The sequence below is a fragment of the Gigantopelta aegis genome, chromosome 8 (assembly GCF_016097555.1).
Source record: "Gigantopelta aegis isolate Gae_Host chromosome 8, Gae_host_genome, whole genome shotgun sequence".
NCBI lineage: Eukaryota > Metazoa > Mollusca > Gastropoda > Neomphalida > Peltospiridae > Gigantopelta > Gigantopelta aegis.
In genome coordinates, this window is record NC_054706.1 from 40705271 (window position 1) to 40728464 (window position 23194).

Consider the following 23194-nt stretch of genomic DNA (forward strand, 5'->3'; position numbering starts at 1 on the left):
CAACATAATAAGCATTTCATACCTCTTTTAACCGTTACGGATAACCATCTGATGACACAGTTTTCTTAGATGTCTTTTAATAAACATTGCTTTCCTGTCCTTTTCATGTATAACATTTGATGTGTTTCAGGCTCGAGAGCGCTATGATATCGTAAAAACCCCGTAAGCTGTGACATCACAGTAACGCATGCCACAGACAAATGCGGATCAAAAATATTAGCGATTTAAAATTTAGCGAAATTGAGAAATTTTAGGACAAAAAAATTTTAGGCGAGGTTGGTCCATCTAAATTAAAAAAAAAATCTATGGTAATGTAACTTAAGGTGGATCAGCTGAAAAAAACTTAATAAACTATATACTTTTGAAAAATTTGGTCTTTAGGAAGTTCAAAAACCGAATTTAATTTCAAAACCGAACCCCGACCGGGCTTAAACCTAACCGTGGGGCAGGGGTTGGTAAACATTCCTCTTTGGGAAATTGGCCAATACAGCACAAAATTGAAAATTTTGGGTAAAAGTCAGGATCTACATTATCTTGTGATATTTGTGTTTTTGAACTGTGTTTTATTTAAAATCTTGAATTTTTATTGATGTTGATCACACTTTATTGTTTGCATACCATAGTTTGACACCCAATAGCCGATGGTATTTTTAATTCATTTTCATTCAAAATTGCAGTAATTTGCATGCCTAATAACCATTAAGTGGTTTAATTGCTAATCATTTTGGTTTAATCCAAAACAATTAACTTTTCCTAGCATCAAGGGACTTTATTAAGCCTTTCTCCAGGACAGGGCAGGCCATAACCAATCTTTGGGGTACCAGTCGGGAGGAGTGGATGAACCTCAACAATAAGGCCGCTTGCAACCAATGTGTATGGGATAGGGATAAGGGTCATCGGCGGCCTGCCCAATGGTTGGGTTACTTAATTTGCCCAGGGTGCCTGGGGGTAATTCCGTGGTGGTATTTTGTTGCCAATGTTTACAAGGGCTTGGTTTTTTGTTGGGGTTGGGGGGCAGGTTGATTTTTGCCGAATTAAAAAACCTCCCCAATCTGATTAACAAACCTTTATACTTTAAGTATACAAAAGTAGGGTGCCCAAATGAATCCCTCCCCTTTTTTTGATTATTAAATAATATAATTTGGTTTTGGTGGAACTAGGATGGTGAAAAAGGGGTTATTTCCAAGTCCAGTTTTTTTGCCCCCTGCAACACAATTGTTTTTGCCCAATTTTGGAATTGAAAACCACTAATTTTTCCCGGAGTTAATGTTAAATAAAAATTATTATCCAGATAAATTTTTAAAAAAGTTTCCAAATTAACGGGTAAGATGGAACCTTGTTGGTTAAAAAAGGTGGTTAGGGAGGGTAGGGTCCTTGTGGCCGAAATAGCCCGGGATTCTAGAATTTTATTAAAAATCCAATGCCATGGGTCAGTGTTTAAAAAAATTGACTAGCCATGGATTAAAAATTCCGTAGCCCTACTTTAATAAGTCAGTCCGAGCCGGTCCATGTTGTCCCCCAAAGAGGGAGTTAGGCTTAAAAAAACCCTGTGATTTGGGTAGGTGGCATTGGGGGGAAAAGCAAGGAATTTATAAAAACGACATAAATGCAGCATTTTAAAAGTTCTTTGTTTTTTTTACTAGCCATCGGACATGGCAATAGTAGTTATTTACTAGCCCAAACAAATATCACCAGCCATGGGAGTGGGGGCTCCCTAATCTAGAAGCTTAATGGAATAGCCAATTTGTTTTTGGCCGCATTTTTCCAGCAACGCTCCCCAGTTATTGTTAAAATCCTTTGCTGCGGCAAGAAGGTTTCCGCTCCGGTTTTCAACAATGCAGTTCAAAGTTTAAAAAGCAGGTTGAGGTGTGATCAAACAAATATTCGTTTTCTTTCTCTTATTGGAAAATCCTAGATTCCCTCCAGTCCTGAAAGCCACTTACAGGAAGGGAGGAACCCATAACTATTTTACAGAGGGGGAGTAACTTAAGGGCAATATACCGTCTTTGAAAGGGACATTAATGAAAAAATGTAAATTTGATTTTTTTTTTTAAAAGGCACTTTAATTTTAGAGGGGACATTAATCCCTCTTGGTCCCCTCCCTTAGATTGCCACCTTGACAATTAAAAATTAATCTGTATTTACTATTCTCTTGGTTTCAGAGGAACAATCCTAACCGGGAAGTTCCTACCATGGAAAACGACGTACCCGCAATTCCTCCTAAAAAACATGGGAGGGAGAACCATATGTAAAAAGGTGAGAGGTTGCCTTCGACAGAAAGACTCTCTTCACTATTGGAGATCGTCAACGACTGGGCGAGAAGAGTAGTCCGTGGAACGATATTCACCACAAAACACGAATTGCATGGCGGGACCTACAAGGTGCAGTACGCGCACGATTCCAAACAAAAAACTTGCATGCTTGTGTCTAGGTACAACGTAGTATAGCCTCTATTAGAAAATACTTATCTGCCCTTGGACATTGCATAGTGTTAAGCGTGGCCCCAATTAGCCACTATTCTTTACGGCGCGTACGCTCCAGTCTATGAGGGGTGGCTCTTTGTTACTAATGAATGGGGAGTAGTTTTCGACTGTTCTTTTATTTTTTGACGTTTTGACAATTACTATTATTGTTTGTCAGATTGTGTGCAATCTCCTTCTTTTACAGAAAAGAAAATGTGCAATATGTTTTGTGCTCAACCGAAAATACTTACGGAACACGTTCTTGGGGGGGGGGGGGGGGGGGGAGAGGACCAAGACATAAAGGCTCATTGATGATTGACTCGTTAAAACGGCACATTAATAAAGTTTTAATATTTGCAAGTTAATATGCATGTGTGTGTATTATATCACTGTACGAATGGAAGTGTACATTAATTTGACTAATGACTAGCTGCGATTTTCTGTACCGCTAACTGCATTATAACTACGACCTATGCAGTAGTTAATAATGAAAACTAACGATACAGAAATTCACTTCCTCGCCTAACGATAATGTTTCTACTGTCTGACTCGCAAACAAATTGGAACAGCGAGTTGTCTTTGTCAGATGGACATAGTGTAACGGACACAATTTCATGATGTAATTTAATAGTTATGATCGGCCATCTACCTGCAATTATTATATATATATATTCACTGGCTGCTAGGAAGCAGGGGGACACTTTTCAGATATTTGCTTTAGAATAGTGTAAAGTGTGTAAATATAAACTTGTGGCCCCTTTCCACACTTTTTGGCACCTTTCTGTGCCACTAATACAGGGTTGAAAATTAACATGGAAACCAAGGTGCGCCAGTTGAAGAAAATCTTACTGGCCCTTCTCAAATTCAACTAGCCCTCCAATTATCACATTGGAATTTAAACTGCACAGGTAAAATTAAAACTATAGTGGGTTTTTTGTTGAATGATACTTAGTAACTGTTTATGTTTACCAAAAAAAAATGATGTATTGACATTTAACATCATAATGAATAAAGTAAAAATTGATATAAAACATGTTGTTAAGTTTTAAACCCGTACCAACTAAAAGAAAAAGAAAAAAACCATCAAATTAAACATAGAAACAGACTACCGGGTAAATGTTAAACTGCGCATGCTTTAGTAAACTAGTCTAGGAGTGGCAGTCCTCTTTGTGGTGAGATGCAAGAGGTATGGAATAAACTTTCACTGCACACCCCCCCCCACCCCCCACCCCCCCCAATAAAACGGTTATTTGAGACGGAGTTTTTTTTTATGGGTTTAAAACCTAATAAATTAATATGTTTTTATATGAATTTTATCTTTATTCATTATGTTGGCACTGTCAAAATATAGAAACATGTTCTAGGGTCTTCTGTTGCCAGACCTGTATTTCGCGCCAACATAGACGCAGTGTGTTTTGTCACATTCGATTCAGTATCAGTGTGTGTTTCTTTTTTTAACTAGTACCATACTCGCCGCCCGACACTAAAATCAATGGTCGCCCAACAGACTCCTTTGTAAAATTCTTAATCGCCCTTAGCCAATAAAGGTCGCCATGTGCGACCGGGGGACTGCTAATTTTCAACCCTGCTAATATATATCTCTCTGTGTGTGTGTGTGTGCGTGCGTATATTCCCACCCCCCCCCCCCCCCCCCCCCCCCCCCCCCCCCCCCCCCCCCCCCCCCCCCCCCCCCCCCCCCCCCCCCCCCCCCACCCCCCCCCCCCCCCCCCCCCCCCCCCCCCCCCCCCCCTCCCCCCACCCCCCCCCCCCCCCCCCCCCCACCCCCCCCCCCCCCCCCCCCCCCCCCCCCCCCCCCCCCCCCCCCCCCGTTTTTAGGTTAAACTATATATTTAACTGTTATTACAGCAAAATTTACACTTTATAATGCAACGTATATAGGCCTAATCAATTTACAGCAAACAAAATATTTAGTCAAACAGGCGCATGTGCAGGAAATTGTGTAGAGGAAGTCTAGACTGGCTAGTGGTGTTTTTAGGGGAGGGGTCGTGTCCATGTGTCCCCAGAAATACACTGAAAAACCCCAAAACAAACATAAACACGTGGGGAAGGGGACTGTTCTGATCGGAATATTACATATAGTCCATCCCATCCTCCTACAAAAATGTTTTGTTGTTTTTGTAAATAATTTAGGTTTGGATTGACATAATGTTTCTATTATCTTATTACAATTACAACTGTGTTATTGTCACACACAATTCATTAAAACTGCAGGTGTGTTTGTATGTTTAAATGAAATTATGATAATTAATGTGAGGCGAGATTGCATGTGACCAAAACAATCACGGTGTGTGACAGCTCGCTAGTTTCATCTCCTATATTTAACACATGGTCAGTTATAACAAAACGCAATTTCATTAACTTAATTTTTACCTGTATCATTCTTTATTTTTAAAGCATAGTTGGGGACATTTATGATGCCAGGGACCGGCATGCATAAATCTCAGCTGAAGATTCACAAACAACTGTGGCCATCGGCCATTCCTGAAGTAACCGGAATGCGCCGGAAGTGGTTAGTGGTCAGGAGACGTAACTCTGCCTATTTTTCTCTCGCGAATTTCTAATAGAGGCTATACAAGCAATGCAAGTTATTTGCAAGCTAACTTTTAGCTCATGTAAGCTAGTTGGCAATTCTGCAAACGTGTTGCATGCATTTCTTAATTTGTACAACAGGCATCAAAATAAGCATTGTGTCTGGTAACCCATTTACAGGTTACCACAAAAAATAGCCTGGTAACCTATAGGTTACCACAACTATATGAAAGTTAGAATTGAATTCCTGTTACTACTACTTTTAATGCGGACGTTCTGATATTGTATCGATGTGTGCGAACATCGGTACGAGAAATGAAATCCGGAAGTAAATTTATCTATAGCGGGCACTGCTTAAACGCGGATTACCGAAATTGCTTTACAACTGTACAATTAAGTGCGCACGAACATCGGTGCAAGAACGAAACACCGTTCTGGACTTTTCTTACATGTGGTATGTAAACCTCCCGGTAACCTGAACGACTGTTCTCGACTTATTTTCGATGCATGTCTTCATTTGTACAAGCTTGCTGCATGCATGTCAACATATATACATTTCACACTTCTTTGTGCCAGGACGTAGCCCAGTGGTAAAGTGCTCGCTCGATTGATCCCGGCTGGTGGCCCCTTTTAGGCTATTTCTCGTTCCAGCAAGTGCACTATGACTGGTATATCAAAGACCGTGGTATGTGTTATCCTGTTTGAGATGTTGCATATAAAAGAACTCTTGCTATTAATGTAAAAATGTAACGGGTTTCCTCACTAAGATTATATGTCAAAATTACCAAATGTTGACATCCAATAGCTGATGATTAATAAATCAATGTGCTCTAGTGGTGTCATTAAACAAAACAAACTTCTTTCTTTTTTAACTATGCAAGCATGTATTTGGTTTTTTCCCTCCTCCATCTCAACCAGTACCGCATGTCACGTATTGGCATTTTTCTTGGGGATGCAACCACCCTCTTATTCACCATATTAGGTATGGCCCTGCAATCAACATAATAAGCATTTCATACCTCTTTAACCGTTATCGGATAACCATTGATGACACAGTTTTCTTAGATGTCTTTTAATAAACATTGCTTTCCTGTCCTTTCATGTATAACATTTGATGTGTTTCAGGCTCGAGAGCGCTATGATATCGTAAAAACCCCGTAAGCTGTGACATCACAGTAACGCATGCCACAGACAAATGCGGATCCAGGATTTTTTAATAGAGGGGGACCAAAACATGTTGTTGTTTTTGAAAATAGAATTTAAAGGTCCTTTACAGGTGGACAAGATAATGTGTATTCTGCAACATATATATTGTTTGACGGGCATGGGCCCCTTGGGTTCATGCACACCTGACAATGTACAATGGTTTTACGATATCATAGTACTATATAACATAAGATAGCTTTGAAAATTTGAGCCGAGATTTGTATATTCAGATACAGGAAAGAAGGAAATGGTTTATTTAACGATGCACTCAACACATTTTATTTACTGTTATATTGTGTTGGACATATGGTTAAGGACCACACAGATATTGAGGGAGGAAACCCACTGTCGCCACTTCATGGGCTACTCTTTTTCGATTAGCAGCAAGGGATCTTTTATATGCATCATCACATAGCACATACCATGGCCTTTGTTACACCAGCCCCTGCATGTGCTGTAACCTCACCGTGGTGCAGGGGTGTAACATTCTCTTTGAGAATGGCCGATACAGCACAAAATTGAAGTTTTGAATAAAGTTTTTGTGTTGATGTTGATCATCACTTTATTTATTTGCATTACCATAGTTTGACACCCAATAGCCGATGTATTTTTCGTGCTGGGGTGTCGTTAAACATTCATTCATTCATTGTTACACCAATCGTGGTGCACTGGATGGAGCAAGAAATTGACAGGGATTGATCCCAAACAGACCGTGAATCAAGCGAGCACTTTACCACTGGGCTACGTCTCACTCCCATCCAGATACAGATTGGCCAATCTTTTAATTACTAATATTTGATCTTTCTGATTAGTAATCACAGATCATAACCTTTGTTTTAATGTCTAATATTTGATACCTTTCTGTAAAAGGGACATTCCTGAGTTTGCTTCAATTTTTGAGATGTTGTCGACAAACAGAGACTTTTTAACGATTGTAATTACATATCAAATATATTTTCCTGCATAACATATTAGTGGTTGTATATTAAATGTGATTCTGATCGTTCTAATATTTGTACTAGTGTAAATTAATTTCCTAAAATATTTTTTTTCGTACGTAAAAAAAATATTTGAAGACAAAATCCAGTTTGGGCTTCTTACAAATATTAAGATGACCAGAAACACATTGAATGTACAGACACTGATATTCTAAACAAGAAAATATATTTAATATGTAAGTTTAATCATAGAAATATTGTAGTAGTCGGAAACATCTTACAATGCAGCAAACTCAGGAATGTCCCTTTAATGTCTAATATATTTGATGTTTCAGATTTGAATACCCAGATCAACCTTTCTTTTCATGTCTGATATTTGATGTTTCAGATTTGGATACCCGGATCAACCTTTCTTTTCATGTCTGATATTTGATGTTTCAGATTTGGATACCTGGATCAACCTTTCTTTTCATGTCTGATATTTGATGTTTCAGAGTTGAATACCCAGATCAACTTTTTAAAAATTATTTTCATGTCTGATATTTGATGTTTCAGATTTGGATACCCAGATCAACCTTTCTTTTCATGTCTGATATTTGATGTTTCAGATTTGGATATCCAGATCAACCTTTAAAAATTCTTTTCATGTCTAATATTTGATGTTTCAGATTTGGATATCCAGACCCAGACTACCTGAGACGAGTTCGAGAAGAATTAACGAGCAAGGGCGTAACCGAAAGTGACCTGAGAAAATAATTTCTTACACACACACGTTGGAGAACTTGGTTTGATATTTTTTGGTATCACAGACCGATATCACTTGGGTGAGATATGGATTTCAAGACATCTGATTGGCTGATCTACAGTGATGACATGGACCTTGATGACATTGACCTGCATATTCCCCCCCCCCCCCAGTTTTTAGGATACATTAAGTAGTGAGCATATAGTTCACATTGATGCCTTTGGTAATTGTAAGATATATATTTTTAAATCGCAGACCATAGTTTCAGTTGGACAGGCAAGGTAACTATTTTTAAGATTTAATTATTAATCTAGGCCAGTAGGCCAGTAGGCCAGTGCCTTATGGCACCCCCCACCCACCTATACCCACCATTTTCTCATTTTGACATCTGGCTCCCTGTATATACTTATGTGTGACCAAGTAAAATTTTACCTATTATCATCTTGTAATTTCTTAAAGTTTATTTATTAATTTTTCTTGTGAAATGTAAATATAGAATTTGTAAATAATCACGTACTTGCATTTTTGTAGGCTATTTTCATGTACATGTATCAACTGAATGTAAATTATTTACAGTATTATGGATAATACTGGATGCAATACCAAATTAATGGGAAAACTTGCTAAAAAAAAATAACAATTTAATAAATTAGACAGAATACGAAGCTCAAATATAAATCTTGTTAAGAGAAAGTAACAAAACCATTTAACAAGCTATTCATTGATAAAATAAACAAAAATCAAATTAAATCACAATACAAATTAGGTAAAAAGTCTCTTAAATTTGTTTTTATAAATTACCCTTTCAAATAACCATTGACACAAAATTACAATCTTTTCGATTTAAAATTATAATAACCAAATATATAACACTAACAGTAAGCTGATGCAATGTGAAATGTTTTGAGTGAGCTATATAGGCAGTTTAACTATAGGCTATATCCTGGGAAGGGTGTCCCGCTGTTATTTGTGCTACAGACCCCATGGATCCTTAATCCAGCACCGACTAAATGTATACATGTACATTTTGCCCAGATGCCAAAGTTCGGTCACTTAATTTGCAAGATGAATTGTTATTGGTTGAAGAAAGGCTTGCATTAAACTTACATTGTATATATTCGACTTATCAGTATTCCAAGGTCTGTGATTGCTACTAGAGTTTTGCCAGTATGACACTATGTGTCGGGGCTAGTGCTAGTACTGGCACTTGCACTTGCCAATTGTGAATTTTAAGAACAATTGGCGAATTATATTTTAATTTGGCAGAAAAAATGTGTGTAATTAATAAATATTTTGTTGGAAAATAGCCCAATCAACATTGCAGTATTGGCCCAATACTGGCCCAATAAATCCAGTTCCATTGGGCCAATATCGTCAACCAGTACTGGCCCATTAAATTCTTGCTCATCGGCGGGGTATTGGTCCATTAGTTTTCCAGTATTGGCCCAATACTGGCCCGGTATTGGCACAGTACACTAATGCGGTATTGGCCCAATATATGCAGTAACATTGGGCCAATATCGTTAACCAGTACCGGGCCAATATTTGTAACCAGTACCGGGCCAATGTCCTCAACCAGTACCGGCCCAATCAATTCTAGCTCACCGGCAGTGTATTGGTCCATTAGTTTTCCAGTACTGACCCAATACTGGCCCCGTATTGGTATGTACATTTCGCCGATATGGGACCAGTGCTGGTTATTTATCATTATCCAATACTGGTCCAGTAGAAGTACTGTTCATAGGCCGATATTGGGCCAATGCCACCTCTCTTCATGTGTATCTGATATTATATTTGATAAAAGAATTGATATTACATTTGATAAAAGAATTGAATAAATACTGTTAATGTAAAATATATTTATTTGACATATTATTATACATGATAAAGAATGTTTTGTATTTAATTTGTCAGGTTCGTTCATGCCCACAACATGACAGAACGGTACCGGAATATTAGCAATCCTGTGGTTGGTACATATTCTCAAAATGTTCGTAAAGTTCACACTAAATTTAGATAACACAAAATTAGTGTGGACTTGTAAGTTTAAAACATTGATTTTAATTTTAAAATATCCATTAGTGTCTTCAAAACAATATAAAGTGCACAAGTGTATTTTAAGTTAAATGCAATCAGATTACAGATATGTTCAAATCAAGATAATTTACCAAATTTTCAGAAACTGTGCCAACCACTGGTAACATTGTTAGTAACAAAAGTTATAAGGGTTCTAAGGTTTAGTTTTTTTAAATGCACAAATCATTTTGAAACCCCTGGATCAGTTAATACTCTTGATAAGAAAGAAAGAAATGTTTTATTTAACGATGCACTCAACACATTTTATTTACGGTTATATGGTGTCAGACATATGGTTAAGGACCACACAGATTTTGAGAGGAAACCTGCTGTCGCCACTTCATGGGCTGCTAATTCCGATTAGCAGCAAGGGATCTTTTATTTGCACTTCCCACATGCAGGATAGCACAAACCATGGCCTTTGTTGAACCAGTTATGGATCACTGGTTGGTGCAAGTGGTTTACACCTACCCATTGAGCCTTGCGGAGCACTCACTCAGGATTTGGAGTCGGTATCTGGATTAAAAACCCCATGCCTCGACTGGGATCCGAACCCAGTACCTACCAGCCTGTAGACCGATGGCCTAACCACGACGCCACCGAGGCCGGTTTAAACGTGATAAGCTGCATTATCTATGTATTTTACAACAGAAAAAAACCATGTCACCGGCAAAACCTACCAATTATGCGCATATTGTGTAACCAATGAATGAAAATGTTCATAAATTTCAATTATGCGCATATTGTGTAACCAATGAATGAAAATGTTCATAAATTTCAATCTAAGTATTTATATTGTTTACTCGAGATACATTTAATGATTTATGTGCTAGGCTAATGCACAGATAAGCACAAGTCAATACTACATGTAGTTGTCAGACATGCATGACTATGCACATGCACGCACACACACACATTCTAAAAATAACGTAACAACATATGATTGCAAAAATAACTATTAACAACATGACAATTATTGGAATAGTTCACTCAATAAATTTCAAAATAGAGTGAAAATAGCCAGTCATTTAAAAAAAAATTCTTTAATTTCACTCAGTTAATTTCAAAACGGGAGTGAAATACCCAACAGATCTAAAAATTATCTGGAGCATTGATCAGTTATTTAAAATTGTTTTTTAGAAACATGAGGTGCACTTGTAGATATCGGAAAGACAACATAAACCACCATCTTTTGGCGGCCAGTCAGTCATATAGAAAGAATAACCAGTGTCATAGCACCACCTTTAAGAACCATAGATGTTTTGGCCTAAACTGTAGTGCCAACTTTACCCCATTCTCTATGAATATATTCAGCATGTTACAGAAAGAGAAAGAAATAGATCATATAAACTAAATATAAAGTATAAATGATTAATCTATACCTATTATAATTCAGATCCGTATAAAACAGGTGAAACATAAATGATTTACTAATAAACTTTACTTTAAATATACAATTATTGTATCTAAATCAGAACGTTCGTGAGAAAAGTTACTTTGATGTCTTTGGAGCGTATCCCTTAGCATGGGTCAGAAATTAAGCTAAAAAGCCAAACACAATATAATAGTTCAATCAACATTGCTATGGTCCGCTTGAATTGCTGCTTTATCTAGCGTCCTTTTCTTCCGCCCACCATTTCTATCACCGGAGTTCCGCAGCCATGTCATCATCTCCTTGGTAACCACTACCTCGGTTACATCTTTTAGATGCACATTTCGCATGATTGCTCCTAAAATAAAAATATTACAGATTCATAATCATTCAGACATGGTTATACTACATACACATATTGTGACAGAGTGATCACAATTTCGGATCCTGTTGGCGCTCAATTACATGAATTTTCCACATAAATCTGCACAAGAATGTATACTCACCAAAGCAATAGAGGGATCATATTCCAATAAAACAAACTATGTGCAAATTGTCTCTAAAACATATATTTTGCTATCGTGGCAATTGGTTTGTTGTTTGTTGGGGTTAATTTAAAGCTATTTTCAAGAAGATTAATTCACGCATATCCCAGTTTGTCAGTTAATGACAGGAGGAAACCTGTAACATCAGTGCAGACATCGTATCTTATCATGACCGCATCGGAAAGGCAACTTCTGCAGACTTTGATGCCAAGCCTCCCAGACTGTATTGAACTCTGAACCTTTGGCTCCGAAGTTCTTCCAGAACATTACCACCCGCTCGAGCAATTGGTTAAATAAAAATATGTCAGATCAGACAACTAATACATCCCAATAGTCATCCAAGTGGGACCTACTTAATAATTGTAAATATAATCACTTTTAGTGTTTAACAATACATACTTGTTATTACTGCTGCTAGTTTCAGATTGCCAAAGGCCCGTTTTGGTGTGTTGTCCTGGCTCTTCCAACCATACTTTCCTGCCCAATTGTACAGACGGGACACATTGTTGGAAAGCACAGTGCCCATAACTCTCCGCACATTCTCTTTCAAGCTACTGCCACCTACTACGGCCAAACGTGTCACCTGCAAAGTGATCATAAATAACAAGTCTTAAGCATCACAGATTAATTGTGACAAAGGTGTGCATTTTACTAGCAAAATAAATTATAAACACTGTAATACCATATTTTATTAACCTAGTACTTAACATTTCCTTCCGAAATTTGGGGAGAAAATCCTACAAGATAGGAGGTTGGATTAAATTGCATACATTCCGAAGGTAATTTTTAGTACCCATGATTTTCATACCTGGGTAGTCAAAGGGTTCGCAGGCTATATCTATGCGCATGATTTTACCCAATGTATTGTTTCGATACCACACTATAGTATGCATGTTTAATTTAAACATAAGCTGTCCATAAAGCACTTCAACCACACATTGTATGTATTGCATTGTATAAATGTGTTATGTAATTGTGTGATTATTGCATGTGTTTACACACCAGGGCAGTCCGGACATTCTTTTCAGACAGCATTGCTTCAGCTACCTCAACTTCCTCCACAGAAACAAGTGGCAGATTAAGCCCTTCCAATACATGTTCCGTTTCTACATGCTGAGATGTCCCCTCCAATTTAATCATTATGGTGTTCATTTGTTTCCGTTGCCATTCTAATTCCTTTGTTATACCATCCAAAGACACCTGGACGCCTGAGATGGCTTTAAGCATCTCTCTTTCGACACCTATTAACAGAATAACTTTAATATGTTTACAAAGTTGCAAACAAATTTAAAACCAAAATTACAATAAAGAATATACCAGAATACAATAATGTGTGAAATACCAAGCTATTTAAATGTAATTTTCAACAAGTTAATGATTTTGTTCAGAGCAGTTCTTAAGTCTTATTATACCTGATACTTTGGGTGATGTTGGCGTTTTCATTCTAGGGAATGGCAGAATGTTTTCGTGAGAAGAGGACCCATCTGAAAATTACGAAACAAAATATTATTGCTGAATTTTATTTTATAATACATGCATTGGAAGGAAATGTTTTATTTAACGCAGCACTCAACACACTTTATTTATGGTTATATGGCATCGGACATATGGCTTAGGACCACACAGATACTGAGGAAACCTGCTGTCGCCACTTCATGGGCTACTCTTTTCGATTAGCAGCAAGGGATCTTTTATATGCAACATCCCACAGACAGGATAACACATACCACGGCCTTTGATATACCAGTCGTGGTGCACTGGCTGGAGCGAGAAATAGCCCAATGGGCCCACCGACGGGGATTGATCCCAAACAAACCACACATCAAGATAACACTTTACCTTTGTGCTACGCCCCGCCCCTACATACATTGGTTACATATTTTTGGCTAAAAAAAGGTATAACATTAAGCAAATATTGAATGTATTATCAAAAGCTATGGGTTGAAGGCAATATCAGTTGGGATTCCCAACTGAGTAATATATACTCAGAAGATAGAAAATGGCTTAGCCAAACTTTTAGCCTCTTGTAAATTTTATTAGCAATTTGTTGTAAAAAAAATTAGCCAATGGCTAATTTGGCTACTGACAGCGCGAGCCCTGGAGTATACTCTTCCATTAACACATATCTATTGACCAATCAAACTGTAGTAATTAACCTAATATACTAGAAGAATTAATCATATATTTTTCCAAATAGAATGATTTAAAATCGTTTTATTTTTTATAAGAATTTATTGTATTTGTTTCCACATGGGATGTCACTAAGCTCATTTAAAATCATATACATATGCATATGCATATACATATATATATATATATGATGTCACACATACTTTGGGAAATTCTTTGAAAGCGCTGAATTGGTGTTTCTCTGGGAAGAAGTTCATTTAGATCCTGTGCCTCAGGTTGTTTAAGATTAGATTCTACAGAACTTGAATGATGACATTCAGCCTGTATATGTGATGTGGACTGCAGGGAATGGAGTAAAGACTCTGGAGATTGCTCTGACAACACTACCATGTTAGGTATATGTGGTGGGGATGGGGCCCTTGTGAGACGTCCAGCAGATTTGTGGTTAATAGCAGATTTGTTAACTTTCTTGGTCGGATTGGGTTTGTATGTCTCATCATCGTCATCCTCACTACTGCTACTAGATAACTGTTTCTTCTTGCGTCTGTAAACAAATAATGGTAAAAACATTTTGAAAAAAAATCATGTTTGATTAAATTTCCAATTTGGTTATTTTGGCACACATTCAATGTGCTAAAATGGTACAACGTATCCAAAAGGTTCATGATGTTCCAAAATGATTTCGATCGTTGTAATATATATCGGGATAACACATCAATTCTGGCCCAGAGGTGTGTGTGAGAGAAATACTTCTTTCTGAAATCTCTTGGACACCCTCCCACATCTTTCACATAAAGCTAGATACGCCTCTGAAGCCTTTAAAGTAACATTCCTGAGTTTGCTGCAAGTTTTAAGATGATATCGACTAACAATTGTAATTACATATCAAATATATTGTTTCTGCATAAAATAGTGGCTGTATATTAAACGTGTTTCTGATCGTACTAATATTTGTACTAGGTTAAATTTCATTTTATTTCCTAAAAAAATGTCTTTCGTACTTACAAAATTATTTTGAAACAAAATTCAGTTTGGGCTTCTTAGAAATATTAAGATGACCACAAACGCATTGAATATACAGACACTGATATTCTAAACAAGAAAACATATTTAATCGTAGAAACATTCTATTAGTCTAAAACATCTTACAATGAAGCAAACTCAGGAATGTCCCTTTAAAGTAAACTGTGAACTGAAAGTTTAAAACTATTATTGGTAATAGGCCTTGTAAATACTCACTTTCGAACTGGTCTGCCCATCACCAGTGCCTCCTCAAGATCTGTTTGAAGATCGGATTGGTCCTCTGCCAACTTTAACTTCCGATGTCCATCAGCATAAGTTGCTACATAGATAAATATTGGGCAGTTTAACAACTGACATGTTTAAAATTAAAACAATCAGTTGCCTGAAATTGCATTGGTATGAAACTTGACTGTTCCTCCATAGCGGAAACAACCAGTACCCATACAATTTAAGCCGATTAGCCAAACATGGTTACTTTGTTTTGAAAATGATTATGGGCCAATAGTACTTTGTTTTTGGATAACATTTTGTTCCAATATACTAAACACATTTTGATATATTGCTTTAATGCATAAAGTATGTTACGTAATTGACATACATCCTTTTTTATACTAATTAGGTGTCAATTTGCATCTGCAGACAAGTAGCCATAGCAAACAATAGTTGCCCTATATATTCATAAGTGGAATAAAATTAATTAAGCATACTAGACTAGTCTAATATTGAAGCAATGTTGATATAAATCAAGATTTAACTTAAAATTATGCATATGGCCTCTTGTTTTATTTATAACTACAAAATGTTTCTAATATCTCAATTTAAGTCTATGCAAAGTTAGAATAAAAACAGTCATAAAGCAGGTTTGGCCAAAAGGAAATGTAGAATTATGCTATTCGTGCACAAGGCAGGGTCATCCTTCATAGAATAAGAAAGGTTCATGTAAGATTAGAAAAGATGATGGATGACAGATGCACAAATACCACTAGAAAAGCTCTGCCGATTATCGATGCAGCAGAACTAAAAAATAATCAATAAAAAAAAATATGATCAACTTACCACATGCAACCATTATTTCCACTTCAAACAGTGTCCATTTATCCACATCTGGCTGCAGTCTGTCTTTAACAGCCTTGTTTATTGCCATGGATGATTTGAAGGGTGGCCAGTATGATTCTGTTCCATTTCCAGAAACTTCACCACAATATACATATTGAATCTAAAGATAGCTTGTATTGATAAAGGCATGTAATGAATGAATGCATGAATGTTTAACGACACCCCAGCACGAAATATACATTGGCTATTGGGTGTCAAACTATGGTAATGCAAAAACAGTGTAAAGAACTGTGCAAAAACACAAATATCACAGAATCTTACAGATACTGAATCTTACTCAAAACTTCAATTTTGTGCTGTATTGGCCATTCTCAAAGAGAATGTTACACCCCTGCACCACGGTGAGGTTACAGCACACACAGGGACAAAGGCATGAAATGCAAGAGGCATTATATATATATATATATATATATATATATATATATATATATATATATATATATATATATCTGAATGACTGTGAACTCGGCTAGTGTAATGTGTGCATGCTCAGGTTAGCCAACGGAAGGTTACACAGCTGACAACAATTAAGCAATTAAAGATCAGTTGACAGCTTTGATATTTAAGTATCTAATGCACACATATGCTTTGTGTTTATTGGCAGCTTTGTCGCAAATTTAGTTGAGATAAGCTGAGTTAGGGTTAGGGTTTGGGTTAGGTAGTTTTTAAATTACGAATGTGGTTAAATGTCCGTCACAAAAATGTTCCTTAAAAAACATCTCATGATTTTCTCCAAAGATCAGTTTAATCCACTGTCTTCATATTGTTTGAATTTGTTTTCCTTTTAAAAACATTTATTTAGCAAAATAAAAAGTAACTGAATTTATGTGGTTGAATAGATGTCAGTGGCATTTCACTTCCATATAGATTTTCAAGATGTCGGAATGTCCAGCGAGCTATCACTCGATGATCAACTTAAATCATTTAACATTATGAAAGTTTACCTAAGACAATATTAAAGTAAAGTTTGTTTTATTTAACGACGCCACTAGAGCACATTGATTTTTTATCTTATCATTGGCTATTGGACGTCAAAGATATTATCATTCTAAGTGTTTTCCCTAGCTTGTTTTAGCATGGTGCAGCACCATGCCTCAATAGTCTAGCACCTTCTTGCCTTAATCAGCACCATGCTGCCCTGACATTTTTCACTAATTAATTATAAAATTGCCTTTATAAAACACCCAAAAAGGTATTATTAATGAATGAAGTATGCCTTTTATATATTTTGCCATTCATTTATTAAAGCAAACATATAAATTACATTAATGTTTATTTTAATTAATGTTTGTGTATTTTTAATGAAAAACAAGTGCCCTGAAAATGGTGAAAATGCCCCAAAAGTGTTTGGTCTACCATGCCTTGCTTAATTTCTAGGGAAATCACTAATTCTGACTGTAGACCGATGGCCTAACCACGATGCCACCGAGACCGGTAAGGCAATATTAAAGTCACTAAGTGAAACCTTTGGTGTAGGCAAATCAACTGTTGGAGATATCATCAAGAAACGAGACATATATAAGGCCGAATTCGAAAAGAACGTCAGCGAAAACAAATGTCAGTTTAATAAATTGTGCAAATTTTATATGGTTAACGAACTGGTGTAATATTTTTGAAGAGTAATCATTAATTTATTTATTTATCACTTAATTTTTGAAACTGAATTAAATTTAGTGGACAGATCACTTTATGTAAAAGTAAATACGTTATCACTTTTCCTGTTTTAAATAACGAACACAATACAACAAATGTTTTTGCATCAATACGAATCCCCGAAAACCGAATACCTCTGAAGACCAGATGTTTTATTTGGTCGCTTGGGTGTCCGGTTTAGAGGGATTTCACTGTATATGCTTTTAAAAGACACATTTGAATGCATCCACAGTCAACTGAGGGTATGGGGGGGAGGGGGCTCCCCTAGAAAGAAATTTGGTTGAGTTTAGGGTTAGGGTTAAGAAAATCATACATTAATGCTAATAATAATTAATTTTGTCAAAAGATTAACTCAAAATAAAAAATCGGCAAAAAAAGTTGGGTATGGTGCCATACCCGTTTTACCCTCTGGCAGAAACCCTGTCAACACTCATGATTAATAAATACATTTATGCTCATATAAACAAATGTGGATAGATAGTTATATATACTATAGATATATTGTATTACAGGGTCCAGGCCTGTATGTGCCATATATGTGACTTAAGCATGTAGCAGAGGTAATGCCACATATGTATTCTGACATGGCAGCAAAACATATTTCGTTTGGATTTCACTAATGTTAGCTATCAGCAAGTTCTCACTAATATTCGAAACTTTGTGTATGTCAAGGTATCTTGAATCCAAAGGATATAAATAAAATGCTTTGTCAGAGCGGAATGTTATACATGATAAAAACGCCTTGTTGACACTTCAAGATATTTTTGACAATGCCTATCTTATCACTTATTTTCACACAATTGTTGCCTGTTCTGATTGTAATTGTCATGTCCTTTAGTACTACTTGCTTGTACTGAGAACAGGGAAGATATTCATTCCCTTCCGGAAGGGGACCCGCGGTGTGTTGCATGTGTTAGTTTTTGACACATTCTTCGTGTTGGGACAGTTTAACTAGTTTTGATTTCTCAGAAATCCTGAGAATCACTTGTTGCAACATGCAATTTCGTTTTCTGACTAATTGCTTTAATTCACCAAGAAAGTTTTCAAATGGAAAAGCAGAAAACGTGTGTAAATGTATCAAATTGTGAACATTGTAAACAAGCATATTTGTTCCATACAGCTGAGAATAGTGCCGGACAAAATTTATCATAAGTGTCTGAGCATAATCACAATATTGAGTATATAAGCAAGGGTTTATCAACAAATGAATGCTCACTGACAGCAGTAGAAAGTTATTGTAGATTGCCTCCGGAACATTGCCACATAATACAACAGGGCCTGTATACAGGAGGAACAAACGAAATTCAGTGGCTTTCCACCTGTCAACTTCAGAAAGAGATCTGGGTTTCCTAGCAAATTCTTTTGGTATGTGTTGTCGAACAGATAGTAAATATTCAGACATGACCCACTTACTTCTGCCACCAAGCCGTACGTGCAAAGGCCCCTTCATCCAAAGAGATAGAAGGCGTTTCATTACACCCAGGCATACCAGGTGCATATAATCAAGAGGAAATTGAGTTACCATACCAATTGCCAATCTTGCCAATGGACTTTGTCCTTTATGATGGTGTTCATCCAGCATCTCATCAAATGAAACATCAGTCCGAAGTGGGGCATTTGTTTCAGGAAATGTCATTTTGCTGTCGTATACACCCCTTTGTGTACACTTTTCACATGATGAATACCCACTGTGACCTTTGATATTTTTTATAAAGGCACGTGCAGGGGCATCGCAAATAAAGGCAGATATTAAAATATTGTAAACCTGGTTGTTGTACACAAGTCCACTTTGCTGTAAATCTGTCATTTCATTGACAAAGTCAAAGAGGTACTCTTCAATATCACGTGGCTTTTCATTTCCCGAAAATATCCCAATGACAAAAGGCTTAGCTGAAGATGAGTCTTTGAGTAAACCTAAAATTGGCCAAAACTGAGCATTTGTACTCTTAAAAAGTGGAAGGCCATCAATATTTATTTGGAGAGACAAAGTATCAAGAGTCTGCAACATTCTATCATGCGATAGCTGAGACAAAACACCAGAAGCCACACCAAAATGATAATAGGAACCACCAGCAATTTCTTTAATGCCCTCAACTTTGCCAGTAGACAATAATGTCCTCGGATCTTTTGGTAAATCAGGGTGAAATTTGGCCAAAATACCTAACAATGCTCTTAAAGAATTATGGGATATTTGATTTTCAACGGACCATTTCGCTAAGAGAACTGGAAGTTCGTCATCAATGGGTCCACCTATATCAATATAATCATCATTACTGTCCGAATATTGATCTGACTGATCTGATAGTTGTTCATGTTCACTGTCAGTAAATGCATCTTGTGGTGCATTAAACTCAGATTCTACATCACTTTCTCCATCAATTTGAAAATGTGTATCTATAATTCCACCACAAGGCACCCTAACTGACACAGCAGGTTCAACATTATTCAAAATGTTAATATCTATTTCTTCATCACTTTCATCTGTTTCTATGGCAATATCATGTAGATGTGCCTCTACTTTAGCATTAATTTTCCTTCGTTTTGTCCAGTAAGACATACTAGCTTTAGTATTGTTTTGGTGATATTATATTCACTTGAAACTAATCATGCATCAAATAAAACCTGTAGACAATGTGTCTAACACTAAAAATCTAGGAATATCCCATATAGCTACTATTCAGTTAAAATTATTAAATATACCTGGTATTAATACAGGCTAATTTGGCAAACTCATGGAGTCAGACAGTAATTTATCTGGTTCAAATTGTCACTAATAAAGGATGAATAATATATAATGCCAAGTGGACACTGTTTTAGCAAACAATTATCGGAAGGCAGCAATTGTGCAAGACGAGTAACAATTTTGATGCCAATCTTTGCATTGCTGTGTGGTCTCAATTAATTATAACCAGGCAAATAAATATTAAAATTTGATATTTATATTATAACAAAGTACATTAATCAACGAGTATTACAGTTTTCCAATTACCAATAATTGATTGCTGACTGGTATATATTAGAACTAAGTAGAATATATGTGGTTAGAATTAATTGGATTACCGATCCTTTCCACTTATCACACAAAAGTAAAAAGTATTCCCACTATTCAATCTATTGTACTATTGGCCCAGCATTGGCCCAGCATCGGGCAAATGCACACGTAATAGTGACGTGTTCAATGACATGCGCTCGCTAGCAAGTAAACTCAAATGTTGTTATAGTTGGACAATTTAAGTTAATTTACAGGTGGAAAAGTGGAAGTAAACGATTAAAGTTGCTTTAAAAGATATATCTGGTTTACAAGTAAATCAATAATGAGCTGTATATGGTAATTACCAGTGACTGAAGAAATCTATAAATCGCCGCCAAAAAAGTTGCAATGTCGAGAAAACAGCGCGCCGCAGTAAATATAGAAGAGGATGTTATTTTTAAATGTTAGTGTAACCCGTTCGTACCGTAAACCATGAATCCAATTTAATAAATTACATTTGTAATTTAAAATATAATGAACACTTTTTTTTATTGTAGTAAATAAAATAAAATGTGTACTGTAAACGGGTCGAGTTGAGGCACCACCTTGCGAAAAAAAATAGGGTCGTTATTTTAATATTGGGCCAGTACTGTTTTGCCAGTACACGGATCTTTAACTTGTTACAGTATTTTGTATCGGCATGTATGTATTGGCCCGGTATTGGCACAATACCCTGTGTATCGGGCCGGCAGTGCCGATACAGTACGGCACACTGCCAATATTGGCCCAATATACCCATGTTTACTGGGGATTCGACCAATCAAAACCTTACTTGCAAAATCATGCCAGTGATTTGAAAATAATTTGAAAACATTTGGGATTATGCTGAGGGTATACGAAATGATTCGGGTGAATTACGAAGTATGCCAGAAACTAATTTCAATATAAAAGTTGTTTCAAGACGACCCCCCCCCCCCCCCCCCCCCCGTGATTGTATAGCCATAAAATCTGTTTATACTAGTATACAATCCTGAGTTTATTACTGCACTTTTCCCCCTGGTTTTTAAAGTTGAAATAGACCAACAAGTTCGCCTATTGCATAGTCTCGCCCGATATTTTTAGAATGTGTACCGGTATGCTTCCGAATAACGCTATAAATGGCGATGTGTAATTAGTCGATATTTAAATTTTTATTTATAGATGAAATGTCACCTGGACATGACAGTCCACGTAATGCTGTTAGATCAATTGTGTAGAGCTAATTTTAATCAGATTGGGCAGGGCGGCAACAAACGGGGACAGGACAGAACGCCTTTCTATTTATCACTATTTTCACTAGCTAGAAAACTGCAACAAGGTTGCTACCAGACTTATTATTATTATTATTAATTATAAAATTACGAAATTTTCATTTGTTAACTATGTGATTTAGTGTTCTATATATACTACTCAAAACAAGTTGAGGGCCAGTAAATATATTAAATATGCAAGTGCATTTCACCATACCATTATACTGAATGCAACAGAATTTTAACTGTTGTGACATTGAACACTGACTAATAAATGATGTCTATATTTGTGGCACGGAAGGTCCTGATAAAATTAACAGTAACGCGAAAATACCCCCCTTCTGTATGGAATACACGCAGCAATATCATGCGTGTAGGTGGTTAATTTTTCTAAACATGAAATGCATGTGCAATTGTTGCTGCATGTGCGTAATTTTCACTCAAAATACGGTAAACACATTAGTTTGGTACAAGATGAAAATTCATTATGCCTCATAGGAACATGACAAGAAAACAGAGGTAGGCCTCTTGCTTGGCTTCACGGTGGAAATTCACAAAGAAATGTTGCGCAGAGGTTAATGTTAGTCAAAGTGTCATTGGGTGATTATGGGAGCATTTTCAAGCCACTAATTCGCTTCAAACACGTTCCCGTTCTGGCCGACCCAAATCAACCACAAATCGCCAAGATCAGTACATTGTAAATATGGCCCTACGACAACGTACTGCTACGGCAAGAAGTTTAAGAGACAGTCTACTGGCACGCAAGTGTCAGATAAGAGTATTCGTAACCGCCTACGTCAACAAAACATGCACAGTCGACGTCAAGTTGAGTTAAGGTTCCATTAGACCAAATCAATTCCTATTGCCGATAATGTTAACGTTTACTAATAAAACTGATATAAGCAGCGTTTCAACACACCCAGGAAGTACAGCAATAGAAAGTGTGGCACCTCACATCTAATCTAGCTGCAAGAAAATGGGGGGTCACGTATCATTTAAGAGATTTAATTTATGTTTTTAATAGCAACCGTCATTTTTGCTGAAAATTGCAGTTCCATTTTTGGGGGTACCCCGCATTAGTTTCAACCTCTGGTATATACTGCATAACAACTGTATAA

At 36.7% G+C, this 23194-nt stretch overlaps 2 protein-coding genes across 3 annotated transcripts in view; one reads left to right on the forward strand and one right to left on the reverse strand.

Moving 5' to 3' along the window:
• The window catches only part of LOC121378570 (uncharacterized protein DDB_G0290685-like), a 35731-nt gene extending 27079 nt beyond the window's left edge, over positions 1-8652 (forward strand). The window contains exon 6 of the mRNA XM_041506805.1: positions 7825-8652. Within this exon, the coding sequence (XP_041362739.1) occupies positions 7825-7912 (88 nt within the window). The 3' untranslated portion in view covers positions 7913-8652. The remainder of the gene's footprint in view (positions 1-7824) is intronic.
• Positions 8653-10466: 1814 nt separating this feature from the next.
• On the reverse strand, positions 10467-22896 carry LOC121380060. 2 transcript variants are annotated; one of them, XM_041508799.1, is made up of 8 exons: positions 22800-22896; positions 16104-16263; positions 15264-15366; positions 14228-14568; positions 13307-13378; positions 12897-13135; positions 12294-12477; positions 10467-11707 (listed from the first exon to the last, which is right to left on the reverse strand). In XM_041508799.1, exons 2-8 carry the CDS (start codon positions 16189-16191, stop codon positions 11547-11549), a joined length of 1188 nt encoding a protein of 395 aa, XP_041364733.1. In that variant the 5' UTR covers positions 16192-16263; positions 22800-22896; the 3' UTR covers positions 10467-11546. The 2 variants fall into 2 exon arrangements, with proteins under 2 accessions (XP_041364733.1, XP_041364735.1); XM_041508801.1 differs by lacking the exon at positions 22800-22896 and adding an exon at positions 21153-21193.
• Between the last annotated feature and the right edge of the window lie 298 nt (positions 22897-23194).